This window comes from Xiphophorus hellerii, chromosome 21, assembly GCF_003331165.1.
Source record: "Xiphophorus hellerii strain 12219 chromosome 21, Xiphophorus_hellerii-4.1, whole genome shotgun sequence".
NCBI classification, from domain to species: Eukaryota; Metazoa; Chordata; class Actinopteri; order Cyprinodontiformes; family Poeciliidae; genus Xiphophorus; species Xiphophorus hellerii.
The window spans coordinates 14,239,099-14,259,549 of NC_045692.1; the positions used below are offsets into that span (position 1 = coordinate 14,239,099).

General features: G+C 37.9%; 1 protein-coding gene and 1 non-coding gene across 9 annotated transcripts in view; both read right to left on the reverse strand.

The window, feature by feature from the left end:
* Nucleotides 1–9,723, reverse strand: part of pde7a (phosphodiesterase 7A) — a 31,159-nt gene extending 21,436 nt beyond the window's left edge. For 3 of the 8 annotated variants that reach the window (XM_032551297.1, XM_032551296.1, XM_032551294.1), the window contains exon 1: nt 8,607–9,722. In XM_032551297.1, the coding sequence (XP_032407188.1) occupies nt 8,607–8,744 (138 nt within the window). In that variant the 5' untranslated portion in view covers nt 8,745–9,722. Of the gene's footprint in view, nt 1–6,934; nt 7,063–8,606 lie in introns of those variants that run through there. The other 5 variants (XM_032551293.1, XM_032551292.1, XM_032551300.1 and 2 more) reach the window with 3 other exon arrangements.
* A 10,268-nt stretch (nt 9,724–19,991) lies between these two features.
* On the reverse strand, nt 19,992–20,077 carry trnay-gua (transfer RNA tyrosine (anticodon GUA)). The gene is given in 2 exon segments: nt 19,992–20,027; nt 20,041–20,077. It is a non-coding gene; the product is annotated as a tRNA-Tyr (tRNA).
* Nucleotides 20,078–20,451: the final 374 nt, after the last annotated feature.

Genomic DNA, 20,451 nt, shown 5'->3' on the forward strand with positions numbered 1-20,451 from the left:
TTACAGGCGTTTGGTGAGATTTTAACAGTTTTATTTCAGAAGAAAAAGCAGACTGGGGGAGTTTAAACTAAATAGAAGAATAAAAACGTGGACCTTCGCTTTGTTTTTTTATCTCCTGTTTCAGTCCGCCGGCTTTCAAATGACATCAGAGCCATACAGCTTCCTTGTATCGAAGACAGGTGTAAAACCTGCTTTTATTGTGTTATTACACTTTAAACATGGGGTGTAACCGAAGGTAGAATAACTACAGACAGCCAGTGGAGGCTAAGCAAATGAGCCCCAGCAGTAACCTCATAAACCAACATATCGCAAACAAAGGAAAACACAGACACATGCAAAATCCTCCCTCTGACATAAAAGCAACAGACTCAATGCCGTTTCATAAACTAAACATTTCCTTCCGAGTTATGACCTGGAGCAGAGCTTTGCTGTGTGGGACAGCACATTCCAGCAACCGAGTGCTAAGCCATAAACACGGGCAGACTTGGAGAGAGGGGAGTGACTCCGTCTGTGTGTTTGTGCTTCAGCAGCTACATGCACAAGAAGTCCTCCATGGGGTCTACCTGGTGGAGGAGTGGTTCAAGAGCGCCGCGATCAGTGTGACACACTTCAGCTGCTGTGAATTTTAAGAGCAGGCTGCTGGATGGTGAAGGGGGGATTTACCCTCGATATCTCAGGTGACAACACAGCAAACAAGTGACAATGAGCGTGGCTGCAGAACAAAGCTGCACGCTCGTAAGGCAACTTATGATTTTTTTTTTTTTTTTTTTTTTACTGGCAGGGAAAGTGCCATAAAATAATTTAGGCCTCTTTATACTTTACAGAGTGCTCTAACTGCGCTTTGTGTACCCAGGCTTTTAGCGTTGCTGTATGAAACAAGCAGAGTAACGAGGCGGTGCTTCAGATTCTCTCCGGCCCTCTAACACTGTGCAGGAATTTCAATCATTTAAATACCATCCTCTGACTAATTGCCTCTCAGGGTCAACTAATTGCCCCCCTTTTTTAACCTTCTGAGGAAGGCAACCAAAGCCGCGGTTCTCAGTGTTGGTGAAAGCTGCAACAATAAGACTTATGATCAATAAATATAATTAAGGACACATCGTCTTTCTTCTTTGGATTCAGTGGTTCAAATGTATGCGTTTGCAGATACTGGATAAATATGGGTAATATTTACATTTGTGCTATATTATTTTATAGAAAAAAAATAAATCAAAACTTGAATATGCAGTTGCTGTTTTGGCAAATAAAAAATCTTGCTGCATTGCAATAGAGTTTCTTGTTGATTTTACTAAAACATCTCCATGCCCTTAAAAAACAATTCACAATACATATACGCTTTACTAGTAGCATTTCACAACCCTCTAATGGCTGAGGTTATCCCTACTGTTTGTGCACTTTTCGACTGCATTTTTTCCTTCCACTAAACTTTTCATTAACTTGCACTCTAAATAGCAAGCCTATTTACTTAAGATCTTTTTGGCTTACCCTTATTGTGGAGGATGAGTCAGCAGTGTGCTCCATTATGGTATAAAGCACATTTCATTTTTGTTTTAAAAATATTTTCTTATTAGTGTTGTATTTAATTTTTGTTGAAGAGTGAATTTTGAATTTTCATTAGTAACAAACACTTGAAATGTATCACTGTGTGTGCATTGAATCTGTAAAGATTTGATTTTATGAACTGAATTACTGAAATAAATCAAATTTTCAACTGTGTCTTAATTTAACGCATATTTTTGTCCATTAATTATGTGGCTACAAGCAATTTTATGATAATGTGTCTCACTGGAGCTGCTTGTGTAAAGTTGTTGCTTTGACCCAAGAAATGTGAAAAATTTTCTAAGTCACATGTTAATGTTTCAGTTATTTAACAAAATTATATTTTAGCAGTTTTTACTACATTAAGAATCATAAATATAAAAGTCGCATGCACCTTTTAATACATTGTGATAAATGCAAAATATTTTTAGGGCCAATGACTGAAGGGATGTAAAAAAAAAAAATGAAGGGTTAAAAAAATCAAACCAATAGTTGTTTTTTTTTTAAAGCTACAAAAGATTTTAAGATGTGCATTACACATTAGTCAGCCTGAGTTGTTATTGGTGTCTGAAAGTGTGTCAATGTGTAAAACCCCTTTTTCATGGTTGATTGCACTCGACGTTGCAGCACAAAAGCATCGCTGTCACGTGACATCACCCCCCTCACAGAAAGAGATGAACGTGATGTGAATCATGAAAAGTGTCTCAGTGTAGACAGGATGTTGTCCATTTACCACAAAATAAACATTCTGAAAAGCTCTTCAGCGCAACTCCAGGTCACTTCTGCAAAGCAGGTTTAAAAACCTAGGTTTTGGTGCAGCGGGGGTTAAAAGTTTGCAAAAGATTGTGAAACGCCCGGCTCAGAGTCTGAGCAGCTCCTCTAGCATTCTTACCACATCCTGAAACGACGTCAATCTGATGGCAGTTTGAATCAACAAAGTAACTCCCAGAAGAAGAAACCGCTGCCTCGTGTTCCCTTATCAAATCTGTGCAGAGACAAATCTACACTGCATGAAACAAACACACCCATCTCTTACCCTCATGCACAAGCTTATCGTCTCCTTAAGCATCTCAAATTTGAAGGGGGTTATCTGCAATCAGATGACAAAACAATCTTGACGGCCTGTCTGACAGTGACGTAACAGACTGAGTAGATCACAGCGTACAGCCTGAGCTGCTTTCCTCCCATTATCACCCAAAACAACGTGACAACACAGAACAAATCAATGCCATTTGTTTGCCAGTGTTTTCACCAGAATTGTTGGTATGTGGATGTGAATGAATGCAGCTATTGAAACTGGGAAGCAAAATGTGTTTTCGTCAAGTTGTTGGATTTATATTTTACAATTTTGTCTTGCAAAAGTACTCATATGGCTTAAACTTTTAACATTTTGTAATGAATTTATTCATATTTTACACGAGAGTAACAATAAGTGGAAAACAGCTGTGAATACCACAGTGGCCTCCCGGTAGTCCTGGAAGATAGAGACCACAGCCGCTAATGACAAACTAAAAATCCACAAATACCTGAGACTACCTCCATTGCTGCTTATAAACTGTCTATTTTAATAGTTCAAATACCAAATATAACTTAACATATATTAATTCGCCCAGTGGAAACCATTTTAGCTCTACTGCAGAAGTTAGCATCTACAGTTTCCTTATCTCTGCTCTTATGGCTACAGCCAATCAACACCAAGGAAAATGAACAGCACTCCTGGATTGGCTGCTTTGCAAACAGCAGCCAATAGTATGTAAAATAGCAGCAAGGTATTGCAGCTTCCACAAACTGTATTTTCTTTCAACTATTTTAGAGAAAAAATCTGCAAAGACAAATTTAGCACAAATAACTTGGAACTAAATTCCACAGAAAAATACACAAATTGAATTTTTCTTTCTTCAGCTTTGTAAAAAAGTCGGAGATGGGTCGCAAATGGGAAGAAAAAAAATTTAATTTGGGTCGCTTGCTCTGTGAGCTTTGCTATACTTGTATTTGTAAAAGAAAAAAAATTTATACTTTGTTTTAACACAAAATTATCTGTTACTTTGAGTTGGTAGGCAACATAAAATCCAAATAATACACTCAAGTTTTTTGGTTACATTTTGACAAAATTGCAAAAAGTTCAACGGTTCTGAATACTTTTTCCAAGTAACTGTCAGTAAAAAATATGTGCAGCAATGCCAAGCAGAGCAGAGGCATCAGTGCTTCATAGTTTATATGGAAAACCACATGACCTGTTCCTTCATCCTTCTCCCTGCATGTTGCTTCTAGACTTTCCAATTTGCACCAATTTAATTAGTCGCTGGCTCGTGTTTACCTATCGTTTTTCTTCAAAGAAAGAATATTTCAGGGGAACCAGCTTCCCTAAATGCATTCCAGCAAAAACCTCACTTTATCTTCCAACAATTCAGGACTAACACGCGTCACATGCATACAAAGACAACAGAAGAAGAAAAATCCATTAATTGGCAAAGGTTTTATTTTCCCCTTTGACCAAATCATAAGCATTCCACAGTCACTAAGGGAGATATCCTTCTGAGACAAAGTTGTGTCTTCAACCCAACTCTTTTGTCCACTGTTTACAAGAGGAAATGTCTTCATCTGCGAGGGAAGAGGCAGCGGGAGGGGGTAGAGGAGGAAGAAAGAGAGGGAGCTTGTGAGTGAGCGGAACATGATAGCCGGAGAAAGAAAAGAGACTGAGACTCCGGCCATCTGTGAATGTGGAAGCGAGCCAAACCACTGCCCACAGAGCACAGGCAAATGCCTAACTGCCTCTTTCTGCCATGGCAGTCCTGCCCTGCTTCCACAAACAACAGGCTTGTTGAACCACACACAAAAACACAGAAGCCACCAAGGAAAACGCACCCTTATGGTCATAAATAAGGCCTAAACATAATATTTGTGGAAGTGTAATTGCTCTGCAGCAACAGCTGAATGACACCGCAGCATGCATACATGCAGGTTCATCCATTTTTATCAATGTTTGCAAGAGGAGAGGTGAAGCATTTCAGCTGCATGTCTTAATGTTTCTAATTTATTATTCCTTTTTTTACTTTTTATGGCAAAAAAAAGGGTAAAATGCCAGAACTGCAACAAAAACAGCCTAGAAAGGAAAAAAACCTCCAATGTAGCTCATACTGGAAGGATAGTGTTACAACTTGTGTTTTTTAGCAGATGAGCAGCACAGAAACCGAACAACAATGTCAACTCAGAGGCGTCGCGACCTTTCCAGGGAACTCTCCCTAGTTTTGGTCCGAGATCCAAGTTCCAAGAATCTCTGTGAAAAAAGCGATTTAAGGTCTTTTAACTGCTGGAGGCAGAGTATTGAGACAGAGCAAAGGGAGAATTTTACTGTACTGACTGAAACCATTTCACCAGAAACCTTTTGAGATCTACTAAATGTCTGACATTAACATAAATGCATGCAAAACAGCTTAAGAACAGTAACTGACCTCTTCACTTGCATGTTGTTTAAATTCTCTTAAAGAGATAAAACCTTTTAGCTTTTAGTAGTCTCTGAAGGTTATTCAACATATAGTTAAAATAAAGTTCTCCAAGTTCAGAAAAAAATCTGGGTACACCAAGGACAAGCAAACCCAACAACCAGAAATCCTGCAAAGTGTCTGAAGGTGTTAAATGTTCTTAAATAAGAGAGAAGCTTACTCAATACAGGTTTGTGCAAACAAAGCATGCCAGTGTGGAGTTTAGATTATGAAGTACAACAGTGGAAATCTACACACCAGAATCAGATGTTAAAGTTAAAAAGGAGTGTTGCACTGAATCTAATCTGAAGATTCTGGGAAATAAATCAAATCTATTAAATTTGTCACAATGTTGTTCCATGTGACGTCCAAAATGGAAACCATTTTCAATTCGTGGAAACTCAATTTCTTATTCCTGGATGCATCTTCACCACCATCTCCTGAAACAAATTTTTGACCAGATGAGATGGGTTTGTGGGAAAAGTAAAACGTGCACCGAGAGTGAAAGAATTTTCAGTGTCATAGATGTTAAATTAATAGACTTTCTTTGAAATGGAAAGCAGCTATGGCTCATTTACTGGTTTTGAGGAAGAAATGGTAAATAACGTCAGACATTTTAACACCGCCAACCTTTCTGCACAAGAGAGACTGCAGCTTGAAGCCATAAGAATTGCTTAGATTTTATGAAAGCTACACTTTGGCTGATAATCCTTTGAAACACGTAAGGAAATTTTTAAAACAAAGTAGACTGTAGAGCTGAAAGACTCATGGAGGCGTACAGAACAGTCCATCACCGTGCAGATAAATATTTAGCGTAGTTAAAAAGTATCCTGTAGTGACTGCTTTCTCTAACAGACCAAAGTTTAAGTTTTAGTCATTCCTTACTAAACTTAGTTCTAGTGTATTGTTGCTTGGTTTCTTTTCTTTCTATTTTTGTCAGATATTATAATGTTTTAAGGCCTTTGTGACATCATTACTATTAGTCAGATAGGTATGGAGTATTTCTCATATCATCACCCTCCTAAAGTAATGGCCCAACTCATTTTTTGTTTTTGCAAAGAAATGAAATAAATCACTTTCAACAAAAATGACTTAGGCCATTATTTTATGAAGACGATGATATGATGTACTATGGCTTGTTTTTGCAGAATTGTTCACATATCTCACCAACAGTTTTTACACTTAGCAACCAAATTGTTCCTTAACTAAACTGCTTAAAAATTCCTTCTACTTTTGGATTGTGTGGAAGGACAGCTGGTTGCAGCAGCATGAACATAAATGATGTCACCATAGTTATGAATATTGAAAAATGTAGACTGACTATATTTAAGATAAGCCCTATTTTGATAAAAGCCTAAAAGCTTTTTCATATCAGGTTATCGTCCAGGTAAAAGTCAAATTATGTGTATAGATACGCTGTCAATGGAGTTTTTTCCTTGAACATAGACATCAGCATTTTCTGAAATATGAAAGCATGGTGTCATCTGGATAAAGGTTTACGTCACCTACTGACATGGTATTCTAACAGTTTTTATTTCACAATTGAAACTAAAATATGATGGCTGAACTGTTCTAAAAGTGCTGTTAAACCAACTTTTAAGACATTTCACAACATCAACCGGTAGATGTCATTAGAGACATGAATACACGCTTCATTTCTCAACACCATACATTGGATCTTGACAGATCTGCCTGTGAGCATGAATAAAAAGGTTATCAGTAGGATCTGCTGCACATCCATCTAAAACGGTCACACTTACACAGTGGATGTTTGACCAAAAACTAGTAGTCAAAAATGACAGACAAAACTCGCAATGCAATTATAAAACGGCAAGAAAACCAACAAAATCAAGAAAAATCGAAAAATCCTCAGCAATGAACATTTTTAAAAAAAGGCAAAAACATATAAATACCTGATGACTTGTCTCTAAAACATCTTTCCTGAGTACACAGGGAATACCTAGCACCCATTATCCTTCTGCACAAAGAACTAATGGGTGTCACGTCAAAGACAAACACTTCAAATGACTCAGTACAAGCTAATGCAAGGGAGATATCATAAAAGGCAGAAATGTGACCTTACAACTTGAAGACTGTTGTTTCTGCCTACACTTTTTATCTTTACCCACACAGCAGGTGAAATAAATAGAGGCACGCAAACCAGAGGGATATTTTCAAAGCACTACAAGAAAAAAGGAAGTTCACGTCTTACTCGAAAATTTATGCTACGTCAACTTGTCAGTGTATGATAACATAAATAACAGAGTGGCACGTTTCTTCTGATAAATCCCAGGAGGAAACTCGAGCGTCGTGTTAGCGCTCGCTGAAAGAGGGGCCTTTTATCTGAGGTCAACATGCACAAATACAAAGTTGGGAGTCAGCTTCTTGTCTGTTGTAAAAGGTCCAACTGATAAGAACATGGCAAGGACTTCTGTGCAACTGAATGCTCATATTATGTGTGTGTGTGTGTGTGTGTGTGTCAGGGTGGACTAGTACCAGTACTACAATACAAAGGCTCTAAAAAGTCAAAAATGTTAATTATTCATCATATAATTCCTTTTTAAATGAGCTGCCAAATGCTTGAAACTGTTAAACTATAGTTTGAGATTTGGGATCTTCAGTTTCCACAGATTTTAATGAATACATTTTTACATTTCAACTACATTTAACACACATTTAATGTACGGATTAGTGGTAAGAAGTGAACTTACCATTGACAAGTTGTAGCCTATACAACTTTGTCAATTTAATGTTCTAGTAGGAACAGAAATGCAAACTTTTGTGTGTGCAACAACGTTAATACTCAGCAACCACCTGCAATATTTTTGCAGATTATGCATTCTGTGGAAAGATGTTTATTAGGGGCCTGTGGGAGCGCAAACATGACCGTATAGTTGTCATAGATATTTAGATTAACTGTGACACATGTTATGGATCCTGTGCCCCAAAATGTTACCTGGAGGCTTTAATATAAACATTCAACCATATCAGTAGTACTTGATAGAATTGCTTTTTTGCAACAGTATTTTCTTTTTAAACAAGATTCCTGCATACTTTTGGACATATACATGGCCTCTCCTCTATAGGCAGACTAACTAGAGCTTATGAGATTCCACCGACAGACTCTGTTTTTAGGCATTAACCAAACATTTGAGATTTGATTTGGGTAAGGGTACTTCCAAAAGCTTAATAATTGTGATATCTGATCTGCCCACTGATGTGTTTGGGATGGACACACCCAGTCGTGTCCACTTTTCAAGCACCTAGGCTAGCTGTTGTGACACCAACTCTCTGGCAGTGAAAAAGACCTTCAGCATGATGCTGCCACCACCATGCTTGACAGGTAGAATGTGTCTGAAAGCTTCCCATCTGAATACTAAAAAATTGGATTCAACTAAATGTCCTCATAAGGATAGAGATACTAATTAGTTTGCGTATGTGTGCGGAAACCTCTAACAACCACCTGCACGATTCCTGCAAATTATTAATGCACTTGTGAAATTCCTCATTGCAGACTAGTGCATGCCCTACTGTTAAAGTAAAATTGAAAGTATATATACATTTTTTTGGTGTTTTTTTTTTTACCTGTGACAGCTGTCTTGGATCTGGAGCCCCGAAAAGGGAAGAGCTGGAGCTGAAACTAATGGCTCCCCTCCGGCTGAGGACATGCTTGGGAACCGGCCTGTCTAGAGGCAAAACCGGCAACTGATAACATACTTCCATTGAACAGTCAGGGCTGGTTCCGGATCAAAAATATAAAAGAAAAAAAATAAATAAAACATGCAATGTAAAAAAAAAAAAGAGAGAGAGAGAGATGACTAATGAATTGGAAAAATTTCCCAAAAAGGCGAAAGGAAATAGCTTTCAGTATGGTGAAAACGATCTGACACGAAGCTGTGAAGTGTTTCTGTTCATTATGAGCGACTCAAAACTTGTCCAGATCGCCTTCATCGATGCCGCGTCTCGTCTACCTCCGCCGTTTTACATCCCTCGGTGTCATTCCGTGAGAAACTATTCATGCCGTCGCTGTTGCGTTCGCCCCTTTCTTTCTCATTTTGCTCAAATCCGGGCCCACGGACGACGAGACCTTCTTGCCATTTTCTGGGTCTTTATGAAATCGCTTCCTCATTTTTCAAAGCAGAGCAAAAACGTCCGCTCGTCCGGGCTCCGTGGCGTCCCCGCGGATCCGCATGTCGCAAACCCCGAAATGAAAACAAAAGGCACGACCGCTTCCAGAAAATATCATCAACATATCATTTTCTGGTGCCAACACCGGCGGGCGAAGGAGAACAGAGGCAGCTCCGGGAATGGGGGGGATCCTGACGGCAGCCGCGGTCGTGAAGGACTCCTCTCTCATTCAGGACTCGGCCGGTGGTGAGACATATTCAACATGTAGGGGCTTTTCCGTCTTTTTTCTGAAGCTGCATGATGAAGGAGCTGTTGTCTTATTCACCGCTGGTTGTAAAACACAAAGTGTCTGGCTCAGAGAGAGGGGAACCCCGACGTTCCTCTCATTCACCGCCGCTCCGCTGGGGTCCGCGGCGGCTTGAATGGCACAAACATAAACGCGTAAAACAAAAAAAGGAACAAAAAATAACCTAAAGAGAGCTTTATTCTCTACAACTACCTGCCTATTGTCCTAAAAAATTACCCTACTGTGTGGTTTTAAAGCGCACAACACCTGCCAGAGATGGTGCTGTTGGAGCGAGCACCCCAAAAAACGCCCTTGTTTACGGTGAGCCAATAGCGTGAAGGCAGTGTTTGTAAAACAAACAGTGATTGGATAATGGCTTCAGGGCTGTATGCAACGACACATGTGAGTGACTGCGGAGCCAGGGCGATCCCTAGAATTATATGAGCAGTCATTTGCAGACGGCGTGGACTTTCTCAAGGGTATTCCTCCACAACGGGGCTTGCCCTGCAGCAGTCCACATTATTGCCTGTGATTACCTTTCTCTCATGAGTCATACTACTTGGGAGCTGAAATACAGCTTAGCAAACGTTTCAAAAATGTTGCATCTCTGTTAAGCTATGGCAATTTTGCTGCATGTGTGTGGTGACTAGAAATGTCAAATTTAACCATAGAGACACATTTAGAAGGAAGAATACCATCAAAAAGTTCACTACTTTTTCAGTAAATCAAACCTCACATATTGTATACATTCATTCCACATAGAGTGAAACATTTCAAGCCTTAATATTTATACATTTTAATAATTATGGCTTACAGAAAATGAATACCTCAAATCCAGTATCTCTGAAAATATGAATATAACATAGGATACATTTTAAAAAGGATATTTTAAACTGAAATGTCAATCTTCTTAACAGCATGTTCATTTCTATGCACTTAATACTCTCCTTTTGCAAAATTATTGCGTTAATGCAGCATGCCATGAAGGCTATCAGCCTGTGGTTCTGCTGAGGTGTGATGGAAGCCCAGATGTTTTTAATGGTGACCTTCAGGCCATCTGCACTGTTAGATCTGGTGTTTCTGCTCTTCTTCTCCAATAACTGCTAGGTTCTCCTTGTCAGGCAGGTTTGCTGGCCAATCAAGCTCAGTAACACCATGGTCACTGAACCAGCTTTTAGTACCTGTGGCAGTGTGTGAAGGTGCCAAGTCCTGCTGGAAAGTTAAATCAACCCCTCCATAAATTTTGTCTGCAGAGGAAAGCACCTAGTGCTGTAAAATGTGCAAGTAGATGGCTGCTCGACTCCACTAGATGACATGGCACCCAAATCATCACTGGCTGTGGAAACTTCACACAGGACTTCAATCAATGTGAATTTTGTGCCTCTCCACTCATAGATTTCCCAATTAAATGCAAACTTTACTTTCAGAGAACTTTGGATCACTGAGCAACAGGCCAGTTCTTTTTCTCCTCAAGCCAGATAAGAAGCTTCTGACTTCAGGATTGTAGCTCTTCATGCACTGACTCTGGCCTCAGTCCACTCTTCACAAAAGAGTGGACTGAGACCTTAAATTGATTTTGCTGGACAATCCTCTCAAGGCTGCAGTTCTCTCTGTTGCTGGTGCGGGATTGCCAACCAAACTTTTTCCTTCCACTCAACTTTTTTCAAATATTCTCGGATACGACATTCTGTGAACAACCAGTCTCTTTAGCAATTACTTTTGTGGTTTACTCCCCTTGTTGATGGTGTCAATGAGACATCACTACAGTCTAAAGCAGTCTTCCCCAGGATATGTAATCTTCTGACCCAGACTGAGAAACTATTCGCAGGCACAGGAAACCGTTGCAGATGTTTAGAGATTATTATCTTATTAGGATGTGACACGTGGAGATGCCAATATTTAACTTTTTAGGATACTCTAATGTTCTGAGACGCTAAATGTTGGGTTTTCATTAAGAGTAAGCCATAAAATATTAAACTAAATGTGTAATTACTCTATATTCACTTTCTGAAATAAGAGACAAAAAAATTAAATTTTTCATGATATCCTAATTTTTAAAAATTAGGATATCAACTGGTAAACATTATACTGTTTTCGCACACCAAAATGTTTTTAAAACACATTAGAATCATTGTGTCTAATGTGTCTAATGTCTTTAATCATGTTTTTTTTAATAAAACATGGGACTATTGCTCCCATGTTTTATTCAAAAACATCAAGCATTTATTTGGCAGAGTAACGCAATGTGCAAAATTATGACATGGAATAAAATGATCCTACATTGTTTTTAGGACACTGCTGGTGTTGGTGAGGAAACCTATCGCTCTTGTTGAAGTAATTATGTTTTAAAAATGCAGCTTGAACGCTATGAGTCTTTTGCCTTTTTCTCATTAGGAGCTGCCACTCAGCTGCCTAATACACTTTTTCTTTACTTAAATGAAAAACATATTTTACTGTTTGTAAATAACTCACAAAAAAACTGAAACTGAAGAAAACCACATAATCAAATCATACTAAGCACTTCTTTTTTTATAATTGTTGTGTAAATGCATTGATATTGTACTATTTTTACTGTTTTAATTTTATACCTACCTACACTTTGTACATACACCCTTTTGATTTGAATAATTATCTGTTTCACCAGAGAAATAGCTGCCTTCCTGTACTATCCAAGTGTCACCAGTATTGCATTAGTCATTCATTTTCACTCAAGGTTTCTCCTGCCATATCCATGTGTTGGGGGACAATGAGTGCACCATGGCAACAGCCATCCAGGGCCAATGTCAGCACAAGCATAAGCCTCATGCTCCCTATTTCCACGGCCCTGAACATGGCTGTCGGCCATCATCCTCCCAAGTGAACTGCGTTACACATTTAAGGGCAAGTAATGTAAAATAATTTATTTGTCCATTCTTGCATGATTTTATTTATAGAGTATCTTGTCCTTACGACATCCACCAACAATTACTTCTACAATAAAGTTTGTTTGTTTTATTTTAGACTTTTACCTTTAGGCAAAACATGTGTGTTGCTAAAAATTATTGTTTTGTCAAGCAAATGATCCTAATTTTAAGAATAAAATCATTTATCTAGGTTAAAAAGATAAATAAAGGTGAGTAAAATACTCAATTTACTCACATACTTGAACATGCTGATCATTTTCTTTTCTTTGGAGCTAACAGTTGGGTAAAACGCATAAACATAAAACCCAGGCTAAAATTATGTTTCTGGAACTTCCTCAGATTCTCTAAAAGTCTATGAACCATGTCTAAAAGCCGAGTACGATCTAGAAAACCAGGCAATTTAGGTGAAGTCCAAGACCTGGCTGACAGCTACAGAAACATGTGGTTTCTCTGCAACTTGCAGAGGAACATTTATTATGATGATTAGGAATATTTGTAGATTTGAGAAAATCCAGCTAAAAATTTTGAAGTGGAACAATATTTTTGTACAAAAAAAAAAATTTTTAAATAAAATTAAAGTTGCATGCAAAATAAGGTTGCTGCAGTGGAAAAAGAAAGGATTAAGCGCGTCTTTAAAGCTCAAAATTGCATGACACTTATGCTGACGATGAACTGTTATTTTTTTCATTAAAAAGAAGGTCTTCAATTTCTGAAACTTGACCTCTTAAAACATTTTCTCATGTGATATGAGAAAAGCAAGTTTTTATTTGTCTTAGATGAATAAGTAGTACTACAATAAAGAAGCATATATGGAAGTAACAAAGGATTCGGCATGCCTAACTGTTTATTTACTGAATACCCTGTAAAAGTGGAGTAGCCTTGAATTGTTTAAATGGAAAAAAATAATTAAAAGTTACCAAGAAGAGATCAGGGGTTTTCACTCAGACAACACTTTATTAATTCTTTTAAGATGGAGAATAACAAGCAGTGTTTGTTCAGTCTGTCTGTTCTAACTAGACAGAGAGTCACTGCCTCCTTGAGATTTCTCCCAGGGTGTCTGGGAACCAGCCTTTCTGACTCCGATCAGCAGCAGTGTAACTCTTAGGATGTTGACAACACCTTCAAAACCTTGAAAATAGAGGAGCGCTTCATTCTTATCTCCAAACCCTCCCTAAGTTTCAGCAGAGTGAAAATACAGTAAATACTTCTTTTCAGGTTACACAGACAATTAAGAAGAAGCTATTTTCAAAATTCCTGGAAAGATCATGAAATCCTTAAATCTAATATTAACGAGCCTAATCTGAAGTTGCACTTTCAGATATCTGTTGTACCATGCTACTGAGAATCTGCAATTCTGTTGTTGCCTGAAGACAGGCGTAATCAGTATTATGCCTGTCTCGGTGTGTGCACACAGCAGTGTATATTTTACACCATCTACATCAAGTTCTCATGGGGGAAATTGTTTAGGAAGCCGTTGAGTTAATTAATTTACCCCTGCTTTGCCATTCACAGCAGTGCAAACACACAGAACATGCCAAGGGGAACACATTTGCAGCAGGTATGATGAACTCTTGGGTAATGGTCTCCAGAGCTTAAATACAGGTGAGCTGCTAATTTTCTTCACAGGTTCAGTACCTGCTTGTGCTGCTCCCCAGTGCAACCCTCACATTGGCTCTACTTCTACTGACAAGTAATTGATTCGTGTTACGGTCATTCACAAAATTATAGTTCTCCCTAAATTGCAATATTTCTCATGGAGAAGCACATTTATGTGTGCACATTGATATTCTCAATATTTGATCTTTAAACCATGCCACATTATTTTTGGAGCCTATTTTTACAATATTGTTATGTTTTATTTGAAGCAAAAAAGAAGAAAAAGAGTCCATGGTTACTCTTTGCTTGCAGAGCCATCTTGTGGAAAAAAAGTGCAATTACAATAGCAGTCTCTGTTATACATACAGTACGTATGCCACGAGCGTCAAGCTAATATTCATTTTGGGCCACATCAAGGTCAAGGCTCTCTTTGCATTATTAATAAGTTTTTAATTTTTAATTTGATGTGTGCCTCAAGTTACTCTTGTTACCATTTTTAATAATCTGTATGTCCCATAAAAATGATTGAAATCAAACTTTGACTTTGACTAGATCTTAATTTTGACAAGCAGCCCCTCAGCATGATTCTGCCAGCACCGTGTGACACCTTGGTGAGGTTGTATTTTGTGGCAAACAGCAGTTGGGATTTCCTAAAACTGTTTTTAAATGATAGCTTTCTCTTTCCACTCTTCAATTAAGGACAGATTAGCTTCGTGCATGACTTATAGTAGTGACAGCATATTTTCCCACCTGAGCTGCCGATGTGTGTTCCCTTGACTTCCCAGGTTCATGATCTTCCTCCCCAGACGTTGGACTTATTTAGCTACATAAGGGCCACAGAGAACAACCAGGACTCCCCTCATGATGTAAGGTTAACCGACCTATTTCAACCCAAACCTATGGATGACAAACAAAAAAACCGGGACGATAGTAAGGAGGTGAGAACTGCCATAAAGTCAGTATAGAGTTGTGGCCCTGCTTGACAAAGCTTGCTCTTTTTCTGCCACTAGATGGCATCCTTTTTACATATTAAAACCTTATCAGGTTTTATGTATGTTTAACCTGCCTAATAATTTTGATCTTTTGCAAAACCAGAAGTTTATTTTTTGAACCACTCTTAATTGAGATTTATCTTACAAATTTTCTAATTAATTTCGCTTTACTGCAGATATCTGATCATCTGGAACCGTTCTTTGTTAGGAAAAGGAAACAACATCACTTCCTACCAGCATCCTGATTTTCTGCAGGTTGCTGCAGTTAAAATATTGAAATACAGCGTTACAGTGTAGTACTTTAGCTGCAAGAGGGTCCTGCAGAGGACGGTGAGGGGAGCTGAGAAGGTGATTAGACTATCTCAACCCTCTATTCAAATTCAAATTCAAAAACACTTTAATAATCCCAAAGGGAAATTAAATAAAATTAAATTCAAGGTCTGCTTCAAAGTTGCTGCAGAAACAAGGCTCTGCACATAAAAAAAATCTGGAAAATTTGATGTGGGTTTGTATTCAGTCCCATTTAAATCAAATTCAGTGCAACCATTTGCTTTCAGAGGTAAATGGAGTCCACATGTGTGTAATTTAATTTTAATGTAGCTGTTTTGTGAACTGCAGCCATCCTGCTAACTGTACCTTCAGCCTATTGGAAGCAAATATCCGACTGAATAGTGATAAAATCCCTCTATCACGTCCCTGTGAAGTAAAGAACCGAACATCTTGTGGTTTAAATTAAATTAAGTTTAAGGCAATCTGCTGAGTGCATCTCGGTTTTCTCCCAGGAGTTGCACTGGTGGCCCTTAAAGCAGAATGACGTCTATTTTACGTCATCTCATGGACGATGATGTTACATAAACTTCCATGTAGGAGTTCAACTTTGTTAAAGTCAAGTTTTCATATGTTAAATATGATGTTGGCTATCTAACATAACTCAGGGCTCATGTATTATTCATAGTACAACCCAATCTGAATATCCATCTGTAGTTAAGCTGAATTAAATCTGAGGAAGTCTGCTGGATTCTCACACCACTCTGGGAAACAGAACTGCTGGATTTCCACTTTGCTGTTACAAAAGTGTGATGTTTTCTCAACCTACTGTATTAACATAATATATATACATATATATGTAATTGGTTTAATATATCATATAAAACAAGAAGAATAAAACAGTAGTAGTAATTATAGTTTAGTGCTCTGCACTTTTTAGTAAATGAACAATCATCAAGTGACAGAATTTGGACTGCATTTACTTTAAATAAAATGTGGCTGATTTAAAACTAGCATTCTGAATGCTTCCCCTTTTTTATTGTATTTTGCTTTAATTGTTGTTTTATCCAATCAATTCCTTTATATTTTAAATATGAACACAAAACTATTAAATATAATTTTTTTTCAGACTTATCTAGATCTCAAAAATGCATAAATCAAATTCTATATTGTATAAGATTTCTGTGTATGAGTCTCTTTGAAAAGAAGACCAAGAAACATAGTTGAGGAGAAAGTTGTGGAGAAGTTTAAAACAAGATTAGATTTTAAAACAATATCCGAAGCTTTGTTCCCACACAGCTCTGTTCAATCTATCATTTGATAATGCAAAATACAAATTTAAATAAGGTGGCGGCTGTCCACCTCAACATTGATCAGAGCAACAGAAAGAAACTCCATGGTGAATCTGGAGGAGAAGCGGAGACATAGTTCAGGTGGGATAATCTGTTGACATGAGAACAAGTAGTCATGTGCGTCACTTGTTGAACTTCTATGGAAGAGTGGCAAGAAGAAATTTATTGTTGAAGACACCATAAGTTATGTTTATAGTTTGTTGCAAGCAATGTGTCTCTGCAAACCTAGAGGGAGGAGGGTACTCCTATTAAATGTGACCACATTTAACTTTTTAAAGTGGTACGTATGAAGGGAAACAAACATCTCACATCACCCTGAACACATCATCCCCAATGTGAAACTGGAAGAAACCCTGTTACAGTATCCAGAGGACTAAAAAGTGGAGCAGAGGATCACCTCCCAGCAAGACAGTAAACCTAACCACTAATGTAGTACATGTTACACACAAGTGGATTCTACTTACTCATTTTGAAGGGAATTTAATTTTGGGGGTATTCAAATAAAAAAAGGCTAAATGCAACCGGTTCGAGCATAAAATGTGCAGAAGTTAAAACCAGTTCCCATCCTATCATCTCTAATATCTGTGAGGAAAACATGTAGAGATCCAGGTTTAATCCAAAGCCAATTTCCAGAATCAAAACTGAGCTTCTGCAAATTCGGACAGAAAGATCCTGTTTCTCTCTGTCTCTTCTACAAAGACTTTTTAAATTGCTTGCCATCTGACTTCCTCTTAACTGAAATATTCATACAAGAGAACAGATGGCACCCTTTGCTTTTGCTTCCTTTTCTCGTCCCGTGTGCACTTTTATGTTGTGAGTGAGCTTCTTGTGCGCCGCTACACGTGTGTAACCTCCACTCGTGTAACTTGGAAGTGCCTGCAGACCCTTTTGCTATGCATCCTCACATTACCGCTGAGCAAGGAGTTTCACACTGCGCTCTTTAAAGCGGCATCTTTCAGCTTCAAAGGCAGCAGTGTCTGTCTTTTATATTAGCCTTTCATCTTTTAAAGAAATCTCCACACTGCTCTTAATTTGTCAATCTTTATTGGAGTTTTGCCAGCCGGCGCTGCAATATTATGAGTCAGTCAGTAATGGCTTTGGAATTATGAATTCACTTTAGTCACACAAACACAACCCAGAACATCTCCCTAATTGATCTCATCTGAATTCACTTTTAGGCGTCAGCTAAATGGTGAGGACCGGAGCAGTCCTCGCTCGTTAATGAATGCGTAATCAGACCAGTTCAGGCTTTTTAAAGATTAATGACTAAAACTGAATAAACTGGCGTTCCCACAGCTTCACAAAAATAACACAAAAAGAAACTTAATGTGTAATCGTGCTTCATAAGAGAAGCACTCAAACTGAAGAGAGGACTTGGATGAAATGGCAAACATTAAGAAGATGGTTTAAATAAAAAAAACAAAAAACATTTCAATAGATTTACAGATCAGATGAGGCAGTGCGAGCTTTTTACCTTTTTACACTCAAGAGCTGCATCTAAAAGTGGTGTTTTTTCTGTTTTTCTGTGTTTTCCCACCTTTAAGGCATTAACTGGGTACATGCTTGGAGCTGTGGTTCCACACCTGCATTCTGGTGTCCCTGGATGAATTCATGAAAACAAAGGGAAATAAATTAGAGGGAGTGAGAGAGAGAGAGGGGAAGAAAAAGACGTTCATTATTTTCAACAACATCTGTCTAAAATGGTTAAACATGATTCACTGACTCTGATGCGTCTGTGTGAAAAGCACTGCATGCATTTCCATGCGGCCTTACTATAAAGGGAACAGAGGTGCAACATGCGGATGTCGTATTACATTAGTCAGAGGAAAATGGCATATTAGGTATGCACCGATGGGTTAAAAACAGGTGAATAAAATCAGCCTTTCATGTAAGGCGATTAACCTTCGACATAAAAGATTTGAAAAACAATATCTGACATGAATTGCTGAACAAAGGTTAGCAAAAAAAAAAAAAAAACCCAGCTAAAAACACTTAAAATATGTATTGAATCATTGTTTCTAAACTTTAGGTGTTTATCTTTAAATATATCTCAGGGGGAAACAACAAACTGAAATATATCTATAATATGTTCCTCATCTTTCAAAACAATGCATCTACAGAAGCAAGAGTTTCAGAGTATGTACAGTATCTACTTGCTTTGCAGATCTGTTGAAATTATTGCAAATTCTTCCATACAAAATAGCTTAGGTTTAATCATGTAGACCAAAGAGGATCAGTAAACATACATAATTAAAATGATCAAGAATTTGTCATGAATTCTCAAATGGATTTAGCTCAGAACTTTAATTAGGCAGCTCTAACAACGGTATTTGGTTTGATCTACACAGATTCACTGTAGCTCTGATATATGGGTACACGTCAGTCATTAAATTAAAGCATAGATGCATTACTTTAAGTACTCACTTACAATTCTGAACATGTATCTACACAGAGTACTTAATAGGTGACAGAGAAATGACAAATAACAATAAGCAAACTACAAAAAACCTCCAAACAACTGCGATGCACGCTACTGTCCTCTCCACAACTGGTAATTATCACCACTGAGTCATTCATCAAATAATGATAATGTTTGTTGTCAGCACAAGTAGCAAGCAAATCAGGCAACAACTTTTGTTAAATTAGATTTTCGTAGGGGTGCTTACAGCAGGGATCATTTATCAGTTAACATGCTGATCAACAATGCAGAACATGTTGCATCCCCTTACTGAGATGAGCCATGCTGTAATTACCCAGGCTAGTGTTTGCAATAAAAGTTGGTTTGGAGATTAAAAATGTTTACTTTGCTCCCTTACTAAACGTTGAAATGTTGTGCATTATTGCAAGGTTTAAAAGGATTTGCACTGAGAAATCGGCTGGTTTGAGTGACAGTTATTGCGTGAAGACACCCTGTTATTTATAGGATGAGAGAAGTTTTTAAAATAAGATAAATGGGAGCAGAATTCCTGCTTTGGCTCTAAAAGGAAAACATTTTTGGTAGAGATATTTTAGATGTTCTTCTGGGCTGCAACAGTGAGCTAAATGTGAGAAAATAATAGGAAGTCAAATATATGACAGAAAAGCTTTTGTGTTTATTGTATAGATGAGTAAAAATCCACGCCATAATGGGACATCCCGGACTAGGAAATGTGTCTTTTAGAAATCTCATCCTTAAAAAAGGGTCAACTATTCTGCAGGAAATATATACCGCACATTATTAGCATTGCTAACTGTGCCTGGCCTATTGTTGGGGTTCTTAGAAATAAATCATGAATTTTCCTACAACACTCTGCTAAAACATTGGCACTAAACTAATTAAAAATAAAGTTTTGCTTCACAGTAAACAGAAAACATCAAATACGCTAATCCTGGTTTGTAAAATGTTGACAAATACATACCACACCATTTTAAACGAATGTAAAGTTTTGTAAGAAAAGAAAGCACTCTCCTTCGAGCCGGATTCGAACCAGCGACCTAAGGATTCCCGTGAAACCACTACAGTCCTCCGCTCTACCAACTGAGCTATCGAAGGGAGATACAGAGAACTGAAAATTTCAAAATATTGGAAGTGTAGAAGGGTGGTTACAGCGATTTATACAAGTCCTGTTAGTTTTATAGCTCGCATTATAATACAACGTTTCAAAGAGATGATTACGGAGTCCGTTTACTTTTGCTAACCAGTCTTCTGTGTCGCTAACATAAGTTAGCATAAGCTAATTCGCTGCTTTTGCTAGCTATAGCAAAATCAGCTATAGCTAGCTTTTGCTGTTTTGTCAACCCCTGTATTGTAAATAAAGATTTTCTTCTTTAAATAGAAGAGCTCTCGCTTAGTGTGTGAGAGGTAGCGGAATCGATGCCCGCATTCTGCAAGCTTTTCTTTATTATTAATCTAAATTCTATGTTCAC